Raw genomic sequence first — 20,982 nt, 5'->3', positions numbered from 1 at the left:
AAGGAGGCTCCTGTATTTATTCTCACAGGAGTAAGGGCTTCTGTACTAGCCTTGCACTTCAGTTGTCCAGATGACCATTCAGAGTGCAGGTCCCCTGACACTGTCCCATACTGCAGAGTAAAATACCAAGGTGTGAAAGCACTCACAACCATAAGGTGGCTGACCTTTTCCACTTACATAAACTACAGTGATTTATGACCACTCCAGTCAGCGCCTGGAGCCGCCGGATACATAGAGGGCAGGTGGTCAGTGTACAGGCTCTACCTCCGCCACACTGCTTCCTACCTAGAGCCCCGGGGAGACAGCTCACTCTCTTCCCTGCCCATCCTAATGGCTTCCTCTTCTGCTCTGAGTGCCAGTAGTGCTAAGTGGGCCAACTGATAAGAGCCAATATGGTGGGAGGAGAGACCTCTGCTAGTTATCTTCTCACCTCTGTCCATGAGCCATGGCTTACCTGCTTCTTTCCACACTCACACACACATAAAATTAATAGCTTAAAAGGGGGAAATGTGTATGATTGTATTATAATCTCAAAATAAAAAGATAATAAAAGATAGATTTCTTTAACAAATAAGAAAAGTTACACACTAGAAACCTTTCTTGAATCTTGTAGCACGGAGGGTACCACTGAGCTGACAGTATCGGCTGAGACCACAGACTATCGAGAGTGCAGTCAGATGTTACCTCTTCACTTCCCTGTCCTGGGTAAAGGGATAGCCTCACATTTATCTAACAACGCTACCACCAAACCTTCTTGTTCATATGTCAAGTGTGACTCTCCAGGGTTTTGTGTACCCTGAAGTTGAGATACCATAAATGCCAGGGAGGATGGCTGTGTTTACATCCCAGACACAAGCTAGAGCTTGAGGAGACCAAGACACCTGTCCCCTGTTCTGAGGCACAGTGCTGTAGGGCTGGCAGTGAACACACCCATAGCCAGCACCCATAGGACACGGCTGAGGCCCTGGGCATACCCGGGCAGTGCACAGGTCCTGTGGCTTGGTGGACAGGTTCTGTGGCATTTCACGGCAACGTGTGGACAGGTTGAGGATGGCTGTGGCTGCCATGTGTGCGGCTTCCATGTCATGCGTGTAGTCAAAGCTGCTCTTGCTACACGTGCTACTGGCGCTGCTGCCACCGCCACAGCTGAGGTTGCTGCTGCTGCTGGGTGCATAGCTGCTGGTGGTGCTGCTGCTGGGGCTGGCATTCTTGCAGTACCGCTTGGCTGCAGAGAGAGAGGACAGTGTGGTTAACCCCTGTACTCAGGATGATGAACATACAACTGGTCCCAACCCACCCATCTTTACACACACAGAAATGGGGGTTATTCATGAAGAACCCAGATTCTGCCCATTCTGCACTGTGCATGCTTGAATGAACAGAGAATTGGGGTGACCTTAGGAAAGGATCACCTTGTTTTGACAGGCTGCTCATGACTGCTCTGGCATCTATCCACTGGGGTAAGACAGGTTTGGCTACTGTAAATGACTGATCCTTTGGTAGAACCATTAAGAGGCTGACCACTCTTTCTAGCCATATGTGGCTATGGATACCAACTGCAGTTTAGTGTCCCCTGTGCAGTTGACTGAGATTCTCAGCATCCCCAAGAACCACCACTAAGGCTGTAGGGACGATGGGCTTTGTGAAAACGTTTCTGGCAGGGTAATCCAAACACCTCTGTCCTGTAATTATTACACAGGCTTCTGGAGTTTGAGAGAATAAGAAGCTTGGCATGTCTGAAGACAGAGATATGTCCCTGGTAAATGTGGGACACCAGAGGGTACTGGGGTCAGCTCTTTATCTGCCTGCAGGGGTCTTTCCTTGCAGGTCCCTCGATCAGCATCCTTTTATTCCAGCAACTTCATAAAGAGTTAGCAAGGACTTGGGAGTAGAGTTAATTTTCAGAGTTGCTTAGCATGTCTCTCCTTCGTGGTTGATTTATCAGGATGGGTCCTTTGCTCTAACACAGAAGCAATCCTAGTTAAGCTCTCTTCACTCTCAGCGAGACTAGAAAGTCTACATAGAGACCATGCCCAGCATCCTCAAAGTGAGGAATTCAGGGGATAGAGAATGTCACTAGGGGCTGGAATATACATGGACCAGCTTGGCTAGGCTGGAGCAATGTTTAGGGCTGTCTTTCCCTCATGAGCAGTGGCTCCCTTAGCCATTCTTGTTTTAACTGTACTTGTGCCCGTGAGAAGCCTTATGGATGGCTACTGCTCCCTGGGCTTGTGGCCTCAGGGTCATTAGCTGCTCTTAACCGAGAGCCTGGTCTTGGTGATTGTCCTCCAAAGAGGACAAAATACACAAAATGAGTCATAAACCTTCTAAAAGAGCTAATACAGGCTTTGAAACTCATACTATAAAATCATCTCCAAACACAAATGAACAGCCATAGTGAAATGACCCTCACTGGTAATGTGTGTCTTGATTAAATGTTGCCTGCTTATGACTCAGAGGAGTTATGGTATTGGGAAAACATTTTCATAAAACTCAGGTAACTTCAGGTGGGGCCATGATGGCCAGATCCTCGTATAAGAGTGACCACCCCATTCTAATCTCAGCCCCCACACTAGGAAACAAATTGAATAAGCAACTGTTTCATCCAGATTCCTTCCAAGGGCCCACAGTCAGTTTCCAATACAGCTCATGCAGGGCAAACAGTCACTGGGACACACTGTTAATTCTGCTGGGCCTCAGAGGAACACAGGGGCAGCTCCTGCACAAGGTGGGACGAGGGGTTGGTGACCACCTGTCCATTCTCTTCTCTCTCTTCTGTAAATTCTGTTAGTATGACTGTAGAACTATGGGTGTGAATAGTAGATTTAGAACCAAGTACAGCTTATGACAGTCGCTGAGTGACTGAGCAAGAACAGTACTGGGGGACAAGGCAGAGGCCTGCACATGGACACTGAGGGTAACACGGGCCATATCTGCCATGCTTTGACATACTGTGGATGTGGACTCAAGTTAATGATTCTGCGTCATTAAAATTTTTGATAAAAAAGAAGAGCATGAAAATTCTAGAAAAATTCAATACTCATGTTAAGCTGTCTTTGGAATAAGGCTCTCCACATCACTCAGGCTGGTCTGGAATGGAAGAGCTCTACTATATCTAGTCTACTCTGTCTGCCCAGTAAATCAAGAGCTAGCATTACAGGCACTTGCTACCTGTAAACCCAAGAGGGGTTTATTTTGTTTTCTTTTTTTAAATGGGGAAGGCTAGCCACCAGTCCAGGAAAAAAATAATCTGATACTTTCTTATTTCGTTTTTAAGACAGGATCTTCCTATGTTGGGCTGTGTCAGAGCAGAATGGCATCCCCACTCAGTCAGTGCTGTGGGGTGGCCCTACTTAGATACTTGGGCACAAAGCTAAGGGAGAGTTGGCAGATGTCTTTGGGATTTTAACTATGTCCTGCAGCATCCTGTGTGATGGTGACTGCTTTCCAGGCCAACTATAGCAGATTCTCTAGCTTCCCACCTCCCTGTGGAATCTGCTATATATCCGCCTCGCTGATGCAGACACCAAGGCTGTCAGGGCAGCAGTGGACAGAGAAGCACCCGGGCTGCAATGCAAGAGGCATGTGTCCTATACCAGCCCCAGCATTTCATCTGCTCAAAACACTACACCCATGGGCAACATTTTACTAAAATAAATCTTTAAAATGATGGCATTTCTCTTATCTTAATTTGATCACTTTCTATTATCTTGAAGTTGGAAGGGTAAATATGGTGGTGCATGTACTTTTCCGGTGGTTGAAGTCATGGAGATGATGCCTGCATTCTGACAAGCAGGCAGTGCAGCAGGTTAGCAGGTGGCTGGATTGTCAGTAACTTCCTATGCACCTGCTCGTTTCCATCACTCACACAACCAGTGTGATGTTCATACCTGCATTACTAATCTTACTGAATCTAAATAATACTTTTGTTTTATGCAAAATGAAATTAACAGAACCTGAGCTTTTAAGTAATTTAAGAAAGCAATGTCTTTCATCCTGCTAACATTGCCAGATGTCTACAGAACTGTCAGTCTGAGTCACTGAGGCCACACTCAGCATGGCATTCATTCATGGTGCTGAGGTCAAAAGTACCGCATAGTAAGGGCATCTACCTGGGATGCTCCTGTCACTGTCCTCCCTCATGTCTGACTGGAATAACAGTGGCACAAAACACCTTATTTATTTACTTTTTTTAGCAGAAAGTTCTACTTCAGATGAAACTCTGTATCCTAGAACAGGGAATGAGAATGTGAAGGCTTCTCCCCAGAGGCCATCAGTGGGCAATAGCCAGGCAGCCATATTAATTGCTGCATCTGCTTACATTCTGCCCCGACAGAAGAAGACAGAAGAATATCATCACCAGGGCTAAACATGGGCTGCCTTCAAAGACTGAAAACCTAGTGGCAAAACCAACACAAAACCTACAGTTAGAACCTCCTCAGCAGCCTACTCTGCTTGGGGAAATTCCCACACTCCTTGGATGGTACCCATATATTTTGATTTTCAGTTTCCTTCAGGGAACAGACACATGACTATACCATCATGAGTTTTCGGGGAAACCAGACAGACAGGAATATAGGGGCTTTCAGAAGGGGAAATGGCTCTCTGAACCCTTAACTTCTATGTTGTGCACTACAAACAGGCAGAGATGAGGATGCAGAATCCTCCATGGAAAAGAGGATACATGGGGACCAGACCTAAAGAAGGCCTGATTACCAGCTCTGTCAGAGCCATTGTCTTTGTAGCCCACCCCCATGGTAAGGCCTGAAGACTCTGAGGACCAGTAACTTTGTCATACTGGTAAGGAGCTAACATACTGGTATGCTCCTTGGTGAACTGACCCAGGGATGGGACACAGAGCTCCACTGCAGGCAGGTAGTATGTCTGGAAAGGACATGGGCGGCTGCTGTAATAGACTGGAAGGCGGCCATCAAATTAAGCCAGACACTGGGTGCTGCATAAAGAATCTAACAAAAAGGCTCAAGAGATAGCTTTTTCAGGAAGCAGAAGAGAAGCAAGGCCTAGGCATGGCTGTGGCAGACAGAGAAACCTGTGCTACAAAGGGTTAATATGGAGGACCTAGGCTGATGTCCTGGAGTCTGGGCTAAGGTGGGAGGGCTCGTCTAGAAGGTATACTGGCACTGGTGGGTGACACGGAAAGTCTCATAGATAATCAGAAGTTTGAAGACTTTGGAAGGGGGGACAGTCTCAGGGAAGAGGCCAGAGTGGGAGCCATGGCAGCCCTGGGATATAACCAGTTGCAGCAAACCTAAGGTTATAAGTTGAGCCCAAAGATGTAACACCCGGGGCAGCAACCTGTCCTAAAAATGGCCTGGTGGCAAATAGTTGAGGCTGTGAGGTCCAGGCGTTAAGTCCTGGGCTATGCTACCAACCTAGACAACAGGCTAGACCACAGGTGAGATGGAGAGTGACCATGGGCTCATAACCACAGACAGGGAATGTGAAACTGCATACAATTTCCATAGAACAAGACACTCTTCTTTTGACTTTCTTAAAATTTAAAACCTAAGACCCATTCTTAGTGCTTCATAGGGGAGGGAGAGGCAGACTTCATACTCATGGACTGCACTGTCCCCTCTGCTCCCCTCCCATCTCACCTTGTACACATCCTCTTCCTATGGGAGGTGTCCCAATTCCCACTGTGACAGAGAATGAGGAGACTGTTTCCTTAGCCCCCACAGCTGCACCTTGTTCTTCCTCCCGGCCTCCCCAGGCCACTGTGTGCTTCCAAACCATGAGTATCCCCATATAACAAGCCTACCCCAGTTCTGGGCACAAGCACACCATCTGCCCTTTGGGGGCTTTCATCTAGCCCTTCAGACACAATGGACTCCCTATGCATGAGTACACGTCACACACCTGTATTTTCCATCTCACCTCTGGACCCTTCCTCCCAGAAGGACAGACCAAATAGACTGAAGGTAGACAGACAGCAACCGCTGGTGAGGTGTCTGGGAGAAGCGAGTGACTGATGGCAGCTTTGCTGGCTGCAGAGGAGGCTAGGCAGGTAAAGTGCTGACATCTAGGCCTCATGCCTTAGCTGTACCACCGTGCACCTCAGTGTTCCCAGTCTTTGAGATCTATAAATTCTATGGCAGGCCAGGATTTATAGGCAAGAAATCTCTCATTTTTCCAAAAGCAGGAGATACATTCTATGTGTGCCTAAAAGAAGTCTGAGGCAAATAGGGGCGCTGCCATAGTCTACCTCTTGGTGCCCAGGCACAGGGATGGCTTTCCTAGGTGGGGTCTCCTACACAGCCTTGTGACTCCATTCGTCCAGGGCGGGCCCTTTTCAGATATAACTGTCTGCTAGCAGAGACAGTGGGAGAGAACTAGAGCTTTTATTTGTTTCCCCAGAAAGCTGTGATGGAAGGCTGCTCTTCCTTTTCTTGGGTTTCTGTTCTAATGCGGACGTTTAACTAAGCATGCTCAATAGATTGGTCTTTTCTGGTGGACCGATAGAAAGAGTAACTCATTTCAAGTTTGCAAGACAGATATCTATCTGGACTTGAGAGAATCAGGCCCAATAAATATGCTCATTCCAGTCTTTATGGTGGGAAAAAGAGCATACACAAACCACCTTATCACCACTGCTCATCACAGTGGCCTTGAGCAGGGACTCTGAGTGTTTTGGTCCCCCTCTACTCCCAAGGAAGTGAAAACACTAGAAGGTTCTATGATCCAGGACCCTGTAGCTCATAAAGTGCAAAGCCATAGCCCAAGCAGAATCACTTACAGACCAGGAAAGGGTGTATGGCTCTAAAGACATCATGACATGCCATGACCCTACCTGTGCACCCAGGCTAACGTCAGTAAGCTGAAAAGAGAAAGTCTTGTCCAGCTGTGTGACAAAGCACATGCCACAACCTTGGAATAAGCGTGTGAAACTGATCATCTGACACCAAGATTAACTGAATCACGTGATGTCAGAGGATTGGAAAGGCTACCAACTCCATTCACATCTGTGTAAACATAAACTTCTTCTGGTCCTTCATTTGCAACTGAGCGTATGAGTGAATTACAGGACTTGAAACCAACAAGTAATTATTACCAAAGAAACCAAAAAAAAAAAAAAAACCTGAAAATACTTATTTCTATGACACCGGCTGCCCTTCCTTTTTTCTGTATATTTCTGTTTGAGTATTACAGAACTGATACACATGGATAATATGGTATGTCAAAGAAATATTAAATTTCATTCACTAAACAAATTACTTGTTTTCTTTGTAAGAAAAATACACGGCTTAGAAATATATGTAGCAGCTCATGTTGAACTGTTAACAAGTTTCTGAATCCCCAGACTCTTTTTTCAGAGAGGGCCCTGATTCCTTAAAAGCCTCTCTTCCTCCATCTGCAGGAAGGTATCAAGCAAGACTCTGATATCATCAGGTGTCTTGTCAGTAATCTGTGCCATCAGCTCTAAAAAGGCAGTGATTCTAAGCTCAGGGCAAGTGTCCGCACGGAAGCTGGCCTTCCTCCTCAATATTCAGATAGAGAAGGAACTCGGGCCTGGAACTCATAGAGCTGGCTGGGTGGAAGTTACATTTATGCCTGTGTATCAAGAGCCCTGCATATCTTTTAAGAAATACTAATATACAGAGGATCCCAGGGACTCCACCTTCGCTGGTCTAGGGTACAGCCTGTGCATAGACCTTGAGAAAGGCCTTCTCCTCAGAGGCTTCTAATGTGTACCTTTGAAAAGTCCTGTTAATGTGGAGCTTCTTATAAGAGTTCAACTTGTTTCTTCCAGTGAAACTTGTCTTGGGTATTTGCCTTTAAAAAGGCTTTTGAATAAAGATACCAGCTCAGCCATACCTCAAAACACAGAGAGCCTAGGGCCTTGTTCTCCTCAGCATATAAATAGCCAGAGGTCAGGGCCTTGGAGTCACTGCAGAAAACTGTGCCCCTCCTACCCAGAGGTGTGCCCACCTGCCCCTCCTGGGCCTAGCGGCTTTCAGCCCAGGGCTGTGCCATGTGTGCTGTGCCCCTGGCCCCCACTGGGTAAGCATGAACCCTGGCTGATCTGCAGGACATGGATACACACAACAACAACATCATCAATGGCAATGTGTCTCTCATGTATAAGAGTGTGCACCTCCTACCATCATCATATCCTTTGGGGGATATGTCCCTGGTTTGCACCTTGGGAGCTATGGCTCTTTTGCCATAAGTATGGTTGTCGTAACTGTTGTACTCAAACGAAGTCTTGGAATATTTCTCAAGCTCCTTGGCCAGGTTGGAGCGCGGTGTTGTTGTGGGGACATTGTTTCTGTAGCCATACTGAGGAATCTCAAGTTGCTTGACAAAGCACATTGGCCTGGAAATTAAACAGACAACAAACAATGGCTTGCTTTCTCACTGCTGTGCATGCAGCATGATTCACATCTATCCTAGTATATATGACTTCCTTCATGATTTGGGACCTTTTACAAATTATGACTTAACCCCTATCCCACCCCTACCCCCCAAAAAGACAGTCTTACTTAGTTATACATCACAAGTAAAGTATCTGCCTAAAAGTCAATACCGGAAATTAGAAGGAGAAATAAGATGTTTAAAATGTGTTTTATCATTTTCTCTCACTCTCAGGAAGAGAGGTGATAGAAATGATACATGAAGGGGAGGCATTGCATCTGTGGAGGTCACAAAGGGGAATGGAATCACACAAACTGACCCTGACTCCTGTGAAGTTTTCCTCCAAACACAGGAAATGAAAACACTTAGGGACATAGAATGAGACAGAATTAGACAGAATTTATTTAGTTGGGTATTAAAACGGAGGTGTAGGAAAACCTTTGATCAAATATTAATGATCTTTCAATTTTTTTTATCTAGTATTCCTTTATTTTAGACTTTAGGATAAAATATTAAAATGGATGAATTTTTTATTCTTATTCCTTTACCGATGTTCTGTCTATTTTGTAAGTGGAAATCACTTATGACATAAAAGGTCCCCTTCTACTCTTTAACCAATGTCTGTTCTACAACATAGACATGAATGGATAGGTGTTTACACCTGTCAATCTCAAGTCTTATCACCCACTGATTCACATTTTTCTAAGGTAAAATATTGTTAAAAGGGCTTGCAGTCATTGCTACACCAGCATCGTTTTTGAACAGTAAATCTATTTTAAAAGTTCCTTAATTTCAGGAGGGCTTACTGATCATTATAATTTGATTTGTGGGAAACGTTTAAAAATATAAGATCCCAAGAAAAATGGGTGTTTCCACACACACACACACACACACACACACACACACACACAAATAAGTTGACTCCGTGGATAGGTGTTGGCTCTCAGTCTATTACAAAGGACGAGAAACTCTGTCCTGTTAGGATGAGCACTGGATCTACTGCCATACCTCACTGGGAAATACTGCCGGTTCGCCATCCTCAACGCTGCTGCCTGCCTAGGTAGGAAATGCTGCTCCTTGGAGGGAAGCAGGGCCGGAAACTCGGCCGGAAATGCTGCTCCTCAAACGCCTACTACTTCTCTGTGAAAGGAAGCGAGGCCGGAAGGAAGCACGGCCGGAAGCGCTGCCGGAAATACCGACTGTTTCTCTGTGGATTCGTGGCCTGTTCCTTCACCGGAAGTGAGACCTGTTCCTTGTCTGGAAGCACTGCCGGAAATACTGACTGCTTTTCTATGGAAACTCGGCCAGAAACAAGGCCTGCAATCCTCGGCTGGAAGGAAGCATGGTCGGCTCCTCGGCCGGAAGCACTGCCAGAAACACTAACTGTTCCTAGGCCGGAAGCATGGCCGGAAGCACTGACTGTTTCTATGCGGAAACACGTCTATCCCACATCTCACTGGGCATCGCGTGCTGGGCCCTGACGTATGAAATGGCAGCTGCTGAAAACTGCTGAAATCTTGGTATAATTTTTAAGTATTTAAAAATGGACGTACTATGGCCCGAATTTCACATGGCATTTGCCATTTATTTTAGTTGCTTAGGTTTTAAAAGCAGCTCTCACTGTGTGGTATTAGAATGTGAATATTACATTACTGAACTTTATTCTTTATTTTTTGGCTATTATAACTTTTGATGATATTCACCCATATATGTAAGCTGTTTTTTCACTGATTATTTCTTAAATTTTATAGTTTTTTGATTTTATTTATTTATTTTTTTTGTGGTACAAGACTGAACCCAGTGTATGATAGAGTCACACCCTTTATCCCTTCCTGCTGAATTCCAGGCAGTCTATTGCAGAGCTGCATCTCTAGGTGACCTGGCCTTCCTGTGTTACTCAAAAGTATCTCTATGCCACTTTTATGATAGCACAAGTTGGGTAAAATGCAGCCTCAAATAACCAGCTTGCTTATCTTCAGTTCACCAATGCAGCCTGTTTACTTCTTGCCCAAGCAATACAGTAGCTGGGCTGTCGTTTGAGGGCATTTTATCAGGCAAGACAGTGCTTCGTGGATGCATGAAGCTCTGACCTTTGTAGTTACTGTCCCCTCCCTCCTGTTTATGTGGTGCTGGGTACATCTGTCCACTGCACCAACTCAGAGGGACCCTGAGTTATAAAGCCACAGAAACAGTAGAATAGGGTGTACCTCAGCTCTAAACGTCAGGAGGGAGCTGAAACTTGCAGCTACCTATATGTCTTATTAGTCTAAAGGACCAAGGAACTTCTCAAGTCACCCAAGCTCAGCACTTGCTATGGAGGAGGAAGACTCAAACCTGCACCCATGTTTGCAGGGCAGCCGTGCGTATTTCACAACTGGCCGAATCCAACAGAAGAAAATGAGTAAATTCTAACTATAAACTATGCTCACAATTTCCCACATTTCCTTTGGTGCAGGGGGATCCTCATGCATTGGAGAAGTCCTACAAACTGTTTCGTATTCGGTCCTGTCCTGCAAAGTGACTGTGATGGCAAATAGGGACCTGAGAGGCAGATGAGAGGCTCTTCAAAGTTCTCATCATAGTGTACAGAATATCAGAAATCAGAGAGGGGTTATCTTGGAATAGAGGGGTTATATCTATTTTGAATTTTCTTATTTAAATATTTTAAGTTTTCTATAAATATTTTTAAGCTGGTGCCACAGGAGAAGGGAAGTTTAATTAATTACAAAAAAAAACCATGAAATACTAAATGAGGACACAAAGACATTTCTTCCTCTTGTCTGGTGATTTTCTCCAAGTAACTTCTCCCAAAAAAATACCTTTAGCAGAAGCCAAGTGCTGTGCCTATGGGAAAGTACTCATCATGGCTCTTTAGAAACAGCCTGTCTGCCTCAGAGCTAGCACTGAGCTTTGGCTGTCATGTGGCATCCACATAACCAGTGTATTCAAATGTGGCTATTGGGATGATAGCTAGCACCTGTATGCAGAGACAAAGACATTGTCACGAGACCAAGGAAGAGAGCGGAAGTCCATTGATGGCCAGAGATTGCATGAGATGCATGTGAAGCCGGTGAGGAATGGTGATGTCTTCCTCTACCAATGGTCGTTTTCCTGAGTTTGGAAAACAGGAGTTCAGTCCTGCTCCTCAAGCCTTTTCCATGCCACCATGTGGGACTAAGTGACTTCAGGTAAGCCAAGAGCCCTGCACTCTTAGTGTCTTGCCTGTCAGATGGCAGTGATGCCACCTACTTCCACCCACGTCTTAGGGTGTGCAAGGATAAAAGGTGATGGCAGCTTTGATGACTTTTCATACATGAAACTTCCCATGATTCATCTTCCTTGCATTTTCAGAAAGAGCAGTGCCATCCCTAAGTAGGGGATGCTTCTTGCTTCAAACTGAGATACAATTACACTGGGCTACTAACACTACTAATTTTTAAAACTTCTCTTTGATTTAGCATTCCTAGAATGATGAATTACCAGAGCTACAAACAATATAACTATATCCACTTCTCTCAGGTCAAAGGCCACACTGAGCCCCTGGAGACCTGGGAGTTACACCAACCTCCAGGCTTCCGCATAATCGTGCACAAGGGAAGGCACAAGTCTCAATTTCTAATATGGTATGTCCCAGACACTTGCCATGCTCTGGTTCTTAGATGGATTCTGATGAAATTCCATGAATGACACACTTCTGTTAAGTACCTGAGGACACGGTCTGAGGCCTGGTTGGACTTGGACACGTCACAGCTCTGGTGTTTCTCTTGGGCCTTTGCCAGTTTTTCTGCAGCAGCAATAGGGCATCCAGAGAGGCTACAATGATAGAAAGATTTAATTTAATGGTCAGAAATGCCTTGTCACACACTGATACATCCACCACGTTTGTCTCTCAGCCAGCCAAGAAGACCCTGAGCTAGATGGAACTCAGGGAGTTTCCCAGCCTGCTTGGTACTCTGCATTCCTGGGCTCTGGCACACAGCTCTGATGGCAACAGCAGGCCTCTCCAGTGGGCATGCCAGATTCCCAGAAGCAAATGCACAACAAGCTGGTTAAAATTCCAGGCAAAGATTCTGGAGAACAGGTTTTTGACAAACCCGAGAGTGGCAGTTACATGGCTGTACCAGAAGATGGCGCTCTGAACTGATCACAGAGACATCTACCTGCAAGGAGTCAGGGATTCTGACAGCTTAGGAAGGGAAGGAAAGAGAAAGGGAGGTGCAATAGGAACACCCCAGGACTGCATGTGCGTGTGTTTAGTAACTAGTTCAGGTGGTCAGTAGGGCAGAGGAAGCAGTGAGGCTTCTTTGTTTAAGCTGCTCCTCAGGAAAGCATGGTATCTGCACCCTGCCTCCATGTGTTCTAGATATGTGTGGCTGTCCGTCCATGTGCACATATGTATTGAAGCCAGAAGGCGGCACTGACACTGGGGGCTCATTGCACAGGACTGTGTGGGAATCTCCTGCATAATACTGTCGGCTCCTCCAGACTTAGTACCAGAGACCGTCCACCAGGCATAGAGCTGTGACCTGTTTTATTATAAACTTAATACCAGTAACCAAGCTGCTTGTTTTAACTAACCAGTCAGACAAGAATTAAGAGAAATTTTACAGCTTCATGTGTTTAAGAAGAAACCTAAGCCATGGAACAAGCCTTAAGAATAATCAAATTCTGCTACTTCCAAAAAGAAGTGGTTTTTGATATCACCTGTATTCTCGGAGGACCTTGGCATCTCTGATAATGTCTGAAGGATGGGGAAGAAAGCTGGACTTGTCACCATCCAGAATGTGACTTTTACCATGTATATTTTCAGCAGTAGTCCAGCTAAAGCCATTGATGGAGGGTACTGACTCCACTGGTGTGCCCCTACCAGAGATTGGGACATCTGTTCACATTTTAATGATGCCCATGCTATTGGCCAAGGAATTCATCAGAATTCAAGAGCAGCCAAGTTAGTCATCTGGATTAGCACTGCTGGGTTCTAGCTCATTGTCTGTCATGCAAGTGAAAGACAGTCTCTTCCATGTGGGGAGATGATAGACCCTTGCTGGGTCTCTTCTATGTGGGGAGATGATAGACCCTTGCTGGGTCTCTTCTATGTGGGGAGATGATAGACCCTTGCTGGGTCTCTTCCATATGAGGAGATGATAGACCTTTGCTTTCTCTCTTCTGGTCACCATCATTGTAAGCGGCTATGGCTTCCCTCTTGTGAGGAAACAGTGCTCGTTTATACCAAGGAAGTCAATAATTGAAGAAATCTAATCGTCAAAAAAGAACAACCACGCCTTTGACCTTCCTGTTCATGGGTGCAACTGACTGACTTTTTAGGAGCAATGTATGAGGTCCTACAGTCTCCTGGGGAAAGGAGGGATGCCTATCAGCTAGAGCTCCCATGGGACAGGGTTGTGGATGGCTCCCTCTAGCGTTCACCCCAGCAGAGTGTGGCTTACCTTCTGTGCGAGTTCCTGTTGCTATTCACATGCCCTCGCCCTGTGCAGCCTGGAGTGGGACACTTGAGAACATTTTCATGCATGGCAAGAACTTGACAAAGGAGAGGCAAAGAAAATAGCTCAGCATTAAAAGAGAGAAATGATGAGAATACAATATGTAATTGTTTTAACAGGCTAAGTTAGTTTACAAAAGACAGGCCTACAAACGTCTGTGATGTGCATGATCAGGAAATACATGTGGGACGAGAAAGAAGGTTGTATGATTCTACTCAGGCATGCAAAGCAGGGTGCACTGGCAGGGAGCCACGGGGGTCAGAGAGCGCCGAAACTGAATAGTCCCACGTGAGACGAAAAGCAAGGGCCACCCTAGTGTATCCCATGGGTAAGCACTGGATGCTGATCAGCCATGTAACAGCACATAGCCTGGGTGTTTTAAAGACATGCCTGTGCTTTGGAAACACATGGGGTCCTCAAAGTCTGATGTGAGTAAGTAGAACTTTAAACCTTGTATTTTAAGTAAGCCATGTTTGCTTAGGAAATTAGTATCTTTTTGTGCTCTCAGTAGAATGAACAGAAATAATAAGTTCTCTGCATTTTCACCACATGAAAGCAACAAAATTGGGAAGATGAAAGAGATGGCCCCCAGAGCACGAGGACACTGCTTGCTGGCATCCATGGAGGCTGGTCCTCATTGACAGCTCCATCCCATGTGTCTGCTGAGACTCATGGGGTTAGTTCTGGAGAAGTCAAGACAACTAACTCCAAAGATGCCTGCTGGCCACGTGCTCTGCCTCTCTGACCTGGATGTCTGCAAACCCCAACAACCTCTGTGGCAGTCCTCCCTGCCTGCAAAGCCTGACTATGGTCGGTGGTCATGTGAGGTCTGCTCACCCTGTCACTATTCCCCATCACAGTGTCTTGTTGGCACTGTGTTCAGTTTCTGCATGCCCTTGTTGTACCTGTCAATGTTTGGTGTCTTATCAAAGTGGAAAAGTCAGCATTTAGCTCATGTCCTGGAGGATAGGGCCTTGGGGGGGATAGGAAAACCCTTTTCTGAGGAGTCCCTGTCTCAGAGGAGAATGTGCCCTCTCTTTGAAGTATGCAGTTTTGCTAGTCTCTCTACTGTCCTATTGCACTGCAAGAATGGTACATATTTCTCTTTACCTTACTGTGTGCCTTCTTTCTCTTTACGCTAAGTATTTCTATTATAAAGTCTTCCCTGGAGAGAGCAAACACCTTCCAGGCTTGACTCTGTGGCAGAGTTCAAGTTGCTGTTTCTGTATCCTGCTTAGTGGAGTCCATACCTGTAGTGGCATCTGCTTCTTCAGTCTGCAGGCCACCTCTAGGGACTCTGCCTCAAACCATTTCTCCACTTTAGTTTGTAGTGCTGCCCCTCACTGCTTTCCCTCAATCTTTCTCTGGAGCGTCTATAGAATCTTTCAAACAGGAGGCCCAGTTACCTCTATAGCCCTTCTTCCAAGGCCCCCGTTGAACCTCAGCCATGGCCATCGCCCCTGGAGCTTTTGAGAATGCTCTTTTACCTGGTTTACAGATCCCCCTATTTCTTCCTTTACCTCGTCTTTCCACACAAGCCTAGGTTTGGGCTCATTTCTCTCCTAGTTCATGCTTTTCCCTGGCAACTTATTCTTTTTTGTACTAGTAGTGCACACAGGGTACCACCCAGTACACCTCCTTCAGATACCCCCACACACTACTGTAAATCTGTCTTGTGGGTGGTGATAGCAACTCTGGCTCAGCTGGGGTCTCTATTATCAGAACTGCCCTCTGCCGACCACTTAGTATGCTACAGCAGAAAAGCTGTCACTGAATTCACTTGGGTGGAAATGGACAGGGAGGCTGGTCCAGAAAAACAAATAATGCTACCCACTGTGAAGTACTTCATTTATGTATTATTTACCTTTATAGTCTGTGGTGTTATAAAGAACTACTCATGAGAAAGTAGTTAGAGTTCCTCTGTACCCCCATGCCATGGGTACCCTTTGTGAGAAAGGGTCTCATATCGACCAGGCTGGTGTCAAACTCAACCCTCCTGCTCCTTCCAAGTTCTGGGATTACAATCACACACCATGCTTGGCTTTAGAAATGCTTTTTTTCAGACACCTAGTTTGTAAGACCAGGTCAGACCTGAGTCCTACTTTCTGCCTGCTAAGACAGGCCCACATGTGGTCAGCCAGAGCAGGCCCATTCAGTTTCCAGCTCAACAGAGCACAACCCATACTTAAACCACATCTAGACATTTCCCATGAAAATACAGAGTCAAGAATTCTTATCAATTGAAAAGGATGAATCTGGAAGGTTAAAAAAAACCTATGCCCTAGAAAAAAATCCCACAAACTTCTTCCTAAAGCATGAGTTCTCAGCCCTGGTGCCTCCTCTTGTACTGAGAATCTGCAACATGCCTGATGCCAGGAAGCAGGTTAGAGCTGAAACAGGAACACCAGGCCCAGGGCTTGCATTGGTGATGGGTTTGAGAGTTGGCATGGGTTTACAGCTGAGTTCAGGCCCATTAACACTTGCTCAGATGAACTTTAAAGTTCTGAGCACCACCTATTGCCAGCCAGTGTGCTTCCCTTGAAAGAGAAAGAAGATGGAGTCAGATTCCCATGTTCTTCATCTGGTAAACAGGGCAGTGCTCCCTGGGAGGGTTATGGCATTCAATGGGCCAGTGCTTGCATTTGCCAGCCAAGCACCCACCACAGTGCTCACATGTGGAAGCCGCTGTCATCAACCATGCGTCTCCCTGTCATGTAACACACGGGATTGTAGACACACCTGGATTTGTTTATTTTTACAACTTTTTCATAAGTGTTATCAAGACAGTTACAGGAAACATACACATGTCATTTTAGTAGGCATCTGAGAACCTGGAGTCACAAGACCATCTGAACATATTTCAGCAGAGAGTGCTTAGCTTTCCCTGCTTCTAATGTTAAGCTGATACGAGAGCTGCCTGCCCTCTGACTGGTTTGCTTCTCAGGCATTCCAAAGGTGCTCATGGTAACAGCATGGCATCTAGCTACACCTCCTAGCTACCTTCCCCACTGGAAGCTGAAGGAGGGCACTGTGTGCTCTAGGTTCATACCAGGCATCTATCACCTTCCTCATTCCTGAAGCTGGAGTCTGAGCTTTGGACAACTGATTCTCTTTGATTTTACACAGTTGGTATATTTCTTGCCAAGGGAAAGGTAAACAAAATGGACATATATCATTTTAGATGTAAAAGGAACACTGTTTAGCAAATTCATTTTCATAGCTTCATAGCCTTGGAACCTATCTTCTTGAAAGAATATGTAAAAGAAAACCCCACCAGATCCAAACCTGTTCATTTGACATCTTTAGCATGCAAATGCCAGGGTGCCTGTGCTAGGAAACAGGCCACCGTGAATGCACACACCTGGTGTACATAACAATTGGATAATATGCAGTAGTTAAGGAATTTGGGCAGGAATCCTGAGGATTTCCTGGGATTTCTAAGACCAGTATGAGAGGGTTAGAGGCTGACTAGTTTAGTTCTGTAATGTGTGAGACCAAGTAGAGAAATTCCCTGCCTAGGATAACGGAATAAGTAGAACTGAGGACCAGAGCCCAGGCTGGCCTGGGAGCCTACTCGGGGGACACAACTGCAGGGTGAACTATTCTTGGGAGCTTGTACCCAGAATATCCAGAGGATGTACGGGGAGGCTTCCTGAGGTGCCCTCCAGGTTGAGAAAGGGTCTGGTCAGTGGCAGCTTCACTGAGGTGTCATGAAGATGAAGTTGGGGGATGATTGACAGAGCCAGAGTGCTTGCACGCCCCGGGGAGCGGCGAGACACGACTTACTTTCTGGAGGGACCCTATCTTTGTGCGGGCATCCAGACAGACTGCGGTGATGCGGGTAAAGCCCAGTTACGTGGCCGGTTCCATCACACCCGGGGGTTGGACACTTGCTCTCTCTCTTTTCTGTTCTTGAGGGATCTAAAAGCGACAACAGGTGTCAAGAAAATGAATGTTTACCAACTGCAGACTCATGCGGTTATCCAGCAACCTGAAGAGACCTTTGCTAAAGAGAGAAATTAGGCAGGTGTCAGGGCAGGCTGGAACATCAGGCCTGTGCTTCATAGCTCTAGGTGTGGGTGGTATTTCCAACCTTGTACAGTGTAATCAGGAATCATAAATTATTTTGTTTTTTATCTAAAAGTTTTTTTTAAAAAGCACCAACTTGTAATCTTAACTCTTGATTAATTGGCTTCCCGTGTGTTACATGATAAGCTGTGTTGCTCAAAGAAATCAATGTAAATAAGGATGAGACAGTGACCTTCTTAGAGAACAAAGCTTCACATTGTTTCCGTTCGGCAGTTTCTCCATATACTTCAACCAGAGCGAGGTGCTGCTCAGAAACCCTTCACCCGATTCCCTCTTTTACGTGCTCTGGTCTCACACGCCATAAGCCGCAGAATTTGCCTGCTGACTTTTCCCTCTGAGGTTAAGCAACACTGTTTCTTAGCATAGCAATTCAGCACTTTTTTGGAAAATCGGCTGAACTCTCAGAAGGCACTGTAAGCAAATGACAGAAAGGGTGGCGATCCCACCTGGCAGGGTGATGGGCAATCAAAAAACGCTTCAGAAGCCGCTGGAGCAACCATTTGTTTTGATTTCTTCGTCTGTGCTTGGAACCAGAGGAAGGCTCGTGTAATGCTGTGCATGCACACACAAAGTAGGAGGTCAGGCTGATCTAGAGCGCTGCCAGCTCCTCTGCAGCGCCAGCCAAGAGCCAATCAGAGCAGACGTTTGGTCCAGGATTGAATGCTGGATGCCAGAGATGTAACAATATCCTGATAGAGTTTTTTTTTTTTTTTTTTAAACACCCAGATCAACCACAGTTCACCCTCATGCATCACAACAGTTCTAGAAAGTGTTTCTGAAGGCCAGCTCAGGCTGAATTCTAAATCATAGATTGTGACACACCGTGTTGTGGAACACATATTTGAAAACCAGTTGCTCAGGTCACCAACAGTAGCTATTACTGTTGGTTCAGCGAATGCTAAAGTTAAGTTTTCGCAAGTTTAATTCTTTTATATGAATAAGTTATTAATTGGGTCAATCATACTAGAAAATAATGCTCTACTTCTGGTTAATATTCATTTATATCAAGAAAAAAATATCTTGAGTTTGAATTTTATTTGTTTAGGTCTTTGAGATAGAATATCACCCTGTAATCCAAATTGGCCTGGAACTCAACTATGTAGCTCAGTTTGACTTTAAACTCAAGGTATTACTCCTGCCTTAGTCTCTTAAATACTGGGACTGCAATCATATACGTAGCTTCATTTTGAAGTTTTTGAACTCTACCTGGCTTTATTGTGTCCCTTACAAGCATGATAGATAAACAACTCCCAGGATCTTCCAAATGCTCTCCTGTTGTTGCAAAGGGCATCTCCCTTTCCTTTTCTGCAAACATAGCATCTACATAATGTTCCTGTCAGGTGCTAGAACCACCCCAGTCAGCACTGGTGTGGAACAAAATGCTGGGCATTGCCAACTGCTGTCCTGCCCCTATACTTGCCTCATGGCCTCTGCTTACAAACTCAAGAGTAAGTCCTGGCATTTTGTTTCTATAGATAAAAAGTAAAGCCTAGCATTTTGTTGCCCTTTGAGTAATTTCATTATACTGAGAAAAGTTAATCCATGTCATTATAAAATAGTAACCACACAGTAACAATTTCAAAGGACAGCAGTGACAATTTAAAATAATTAAGAGATTTTTAACTAGATAGTAATGACTTTTACAGATTAAAAAATTACAACTGTTACTATTCCCTTTCATCATAAAGTAACTGCTTCATTAGGACCCTAATATCTGTCACAAATAACATGGTTTCACAGATTTTGAAGCAGTTTTGAAATCAAGTGACCTTTATGCTTTAAAAATGGCCCAGACCTCTCTTGGGGTATGGAGGCTAGAAGAACATGGTGTGTTCTCAATGCATGGCTGAGACGGCCTGCCATTGCCTTCACTGTCTCTTTCCCTTGATTCCTTGTCTCTTGCAATCCAAGTTCATCTTTCAAACAAACAGGAAACAATGAAACAAACACTAAGCGTGAGCACCCTAACCAGAAACTTCGCAATGACTTAACAGAAAAAAAAAAGTGTGCTCACTTCAGCTTATTCCCCTTCTGCCCTGGAGAGGGTGTGTGTGTGTGTGTGTGTGTGTGTGTGTGTGTGTGTGTGTGTGTGGAAGGCAAAGGAGTTAGCCTTTGAAGTGTTGCTCATTAGTACCTTAATGAAGTCCTTTCAGTTAAGATGTATGGAATGAGAATATATATATATATATATATATATATATATATATATATATATATATGTGTGTGTGTGTGTGTGTGTGTGTGTGTGTGTGTGTGTGTGTTCTCTTATCTTTACAGAAGGAAGAGAGAAGCCACAGCCCAGCATCTTGATGTGATGGGCAGCTTCAGGCATGTTGGTGAGATATGGTCCCATAACTTGAGTTTTTTAAAGAGAGGCCTTTAATCTCTTTGCTCCATTTGTGTGTGTGTGTGTGTGTGTGTGTGTCTGTGTGTGTGTGTCTGTGTGTTAGTTTGGCTTTGACTCTGAATGCGACTATAGTTATAGTCAAGAAAACATGAAAAGTGTTGTTGGAAAATGCTGAGAACTTTGGTCAGAAGTGAAGTTGGGAACCGAGAGAAGTGGTGACCAGTGCCTTCTACTTCATGAGAAAATTCAGGCTCCCAACCTTAGCATTCACTTCCCCTTCTTCATGTAGGGAAAGAAGCAGTCAGGGCAAATTCCACCTTTTTGCATAAAAGCAACATAATAACAAAACAAAAAGAGACGTGTGTTTGGTGGATTACACAAACCAAAGAAGCCACGGTGATGCAGAGACTTTCATGTGTAATTTGCCTCCACATATGGTCTCTCACTGTACTTCTTAAGACCAGAGTTCATCCTGGGACTACTTACAAAGAATTCTAAAGCATGAGCCTAAAATATATCTGAACAACAGCAGTCATGTGGGAAGGCATGAATTTTCTAAAATTGTTTGATTTTTATCATTCTCAATATCCAACTAAATATCTCTTAATTGGGGCCGGATGGTGGTGGCACACACCTTTAATCCCAGCACTTGGGAGGCAGAGAGGCAGG

The 20,982-nt window shown here is 45.1% G+C and overlaps 1 protein-coding gene across 7 annotated transcripts in view; it reads right to left on the bottom strand.

Moving 5' to 3' along the window:
- Myt1l (myelin transcription factor 1 like) overlaps nt 1-20,982 on the bottom strand; it is a 137,672-nt gene that overhangs the window by 67,242 nt on the left and 49,448 nt on the right. For 6 of the 7 annotated variants that reach the window (XM_038319056.1, XM_038319057.1, XM_038319052.1 and 3 more), the window contains exons 6-10: nt 17,664-17,798; nt 13,824-13,914; nt 12,082-12,189; nt 8,124-8,338; nt 975-1,225 (exon numbers count right to left, since the gene is read on the bottom strand). In XM_038319056.1, coding sequence (XP_038174984.1) covers nt 975-1,225; nt 8,124-8,338; nt 12,082-12,189; nt 13,824-13,914; nt 17,664-17,798 — 800 coding nt within the window. The remainder of the gene's footprint in view (nt 1-974; nt 1,226-8,123; nt 8,339-12,081; nt 12,190-13,823; nt 13,915-17,663; nt 17,799-20,982) is intronic. The other variant, XM_038319058.1, reaches the window with a different exon arrangement.

The sequence above is a fragment of the Arvicola amphibius genome, chromosome 2, assembly GCF_903992535.2.
Source record: "Arvicola amphibius chromosome 2, mArvAmp1.2, whole genome shotgun sequence".
Classification (NCBI taxonomy): Eukaryota; Metazoa; Chordata; class Mammalia; order Rodentia; family Cricetidae; genus Arvicola; species Arvicola amphibius.
The sequence above is the reverse complement of the archived record's forward strand: the minus strand, read 5'-3'. Positions and strand labels throughout refer to the sequence as shown.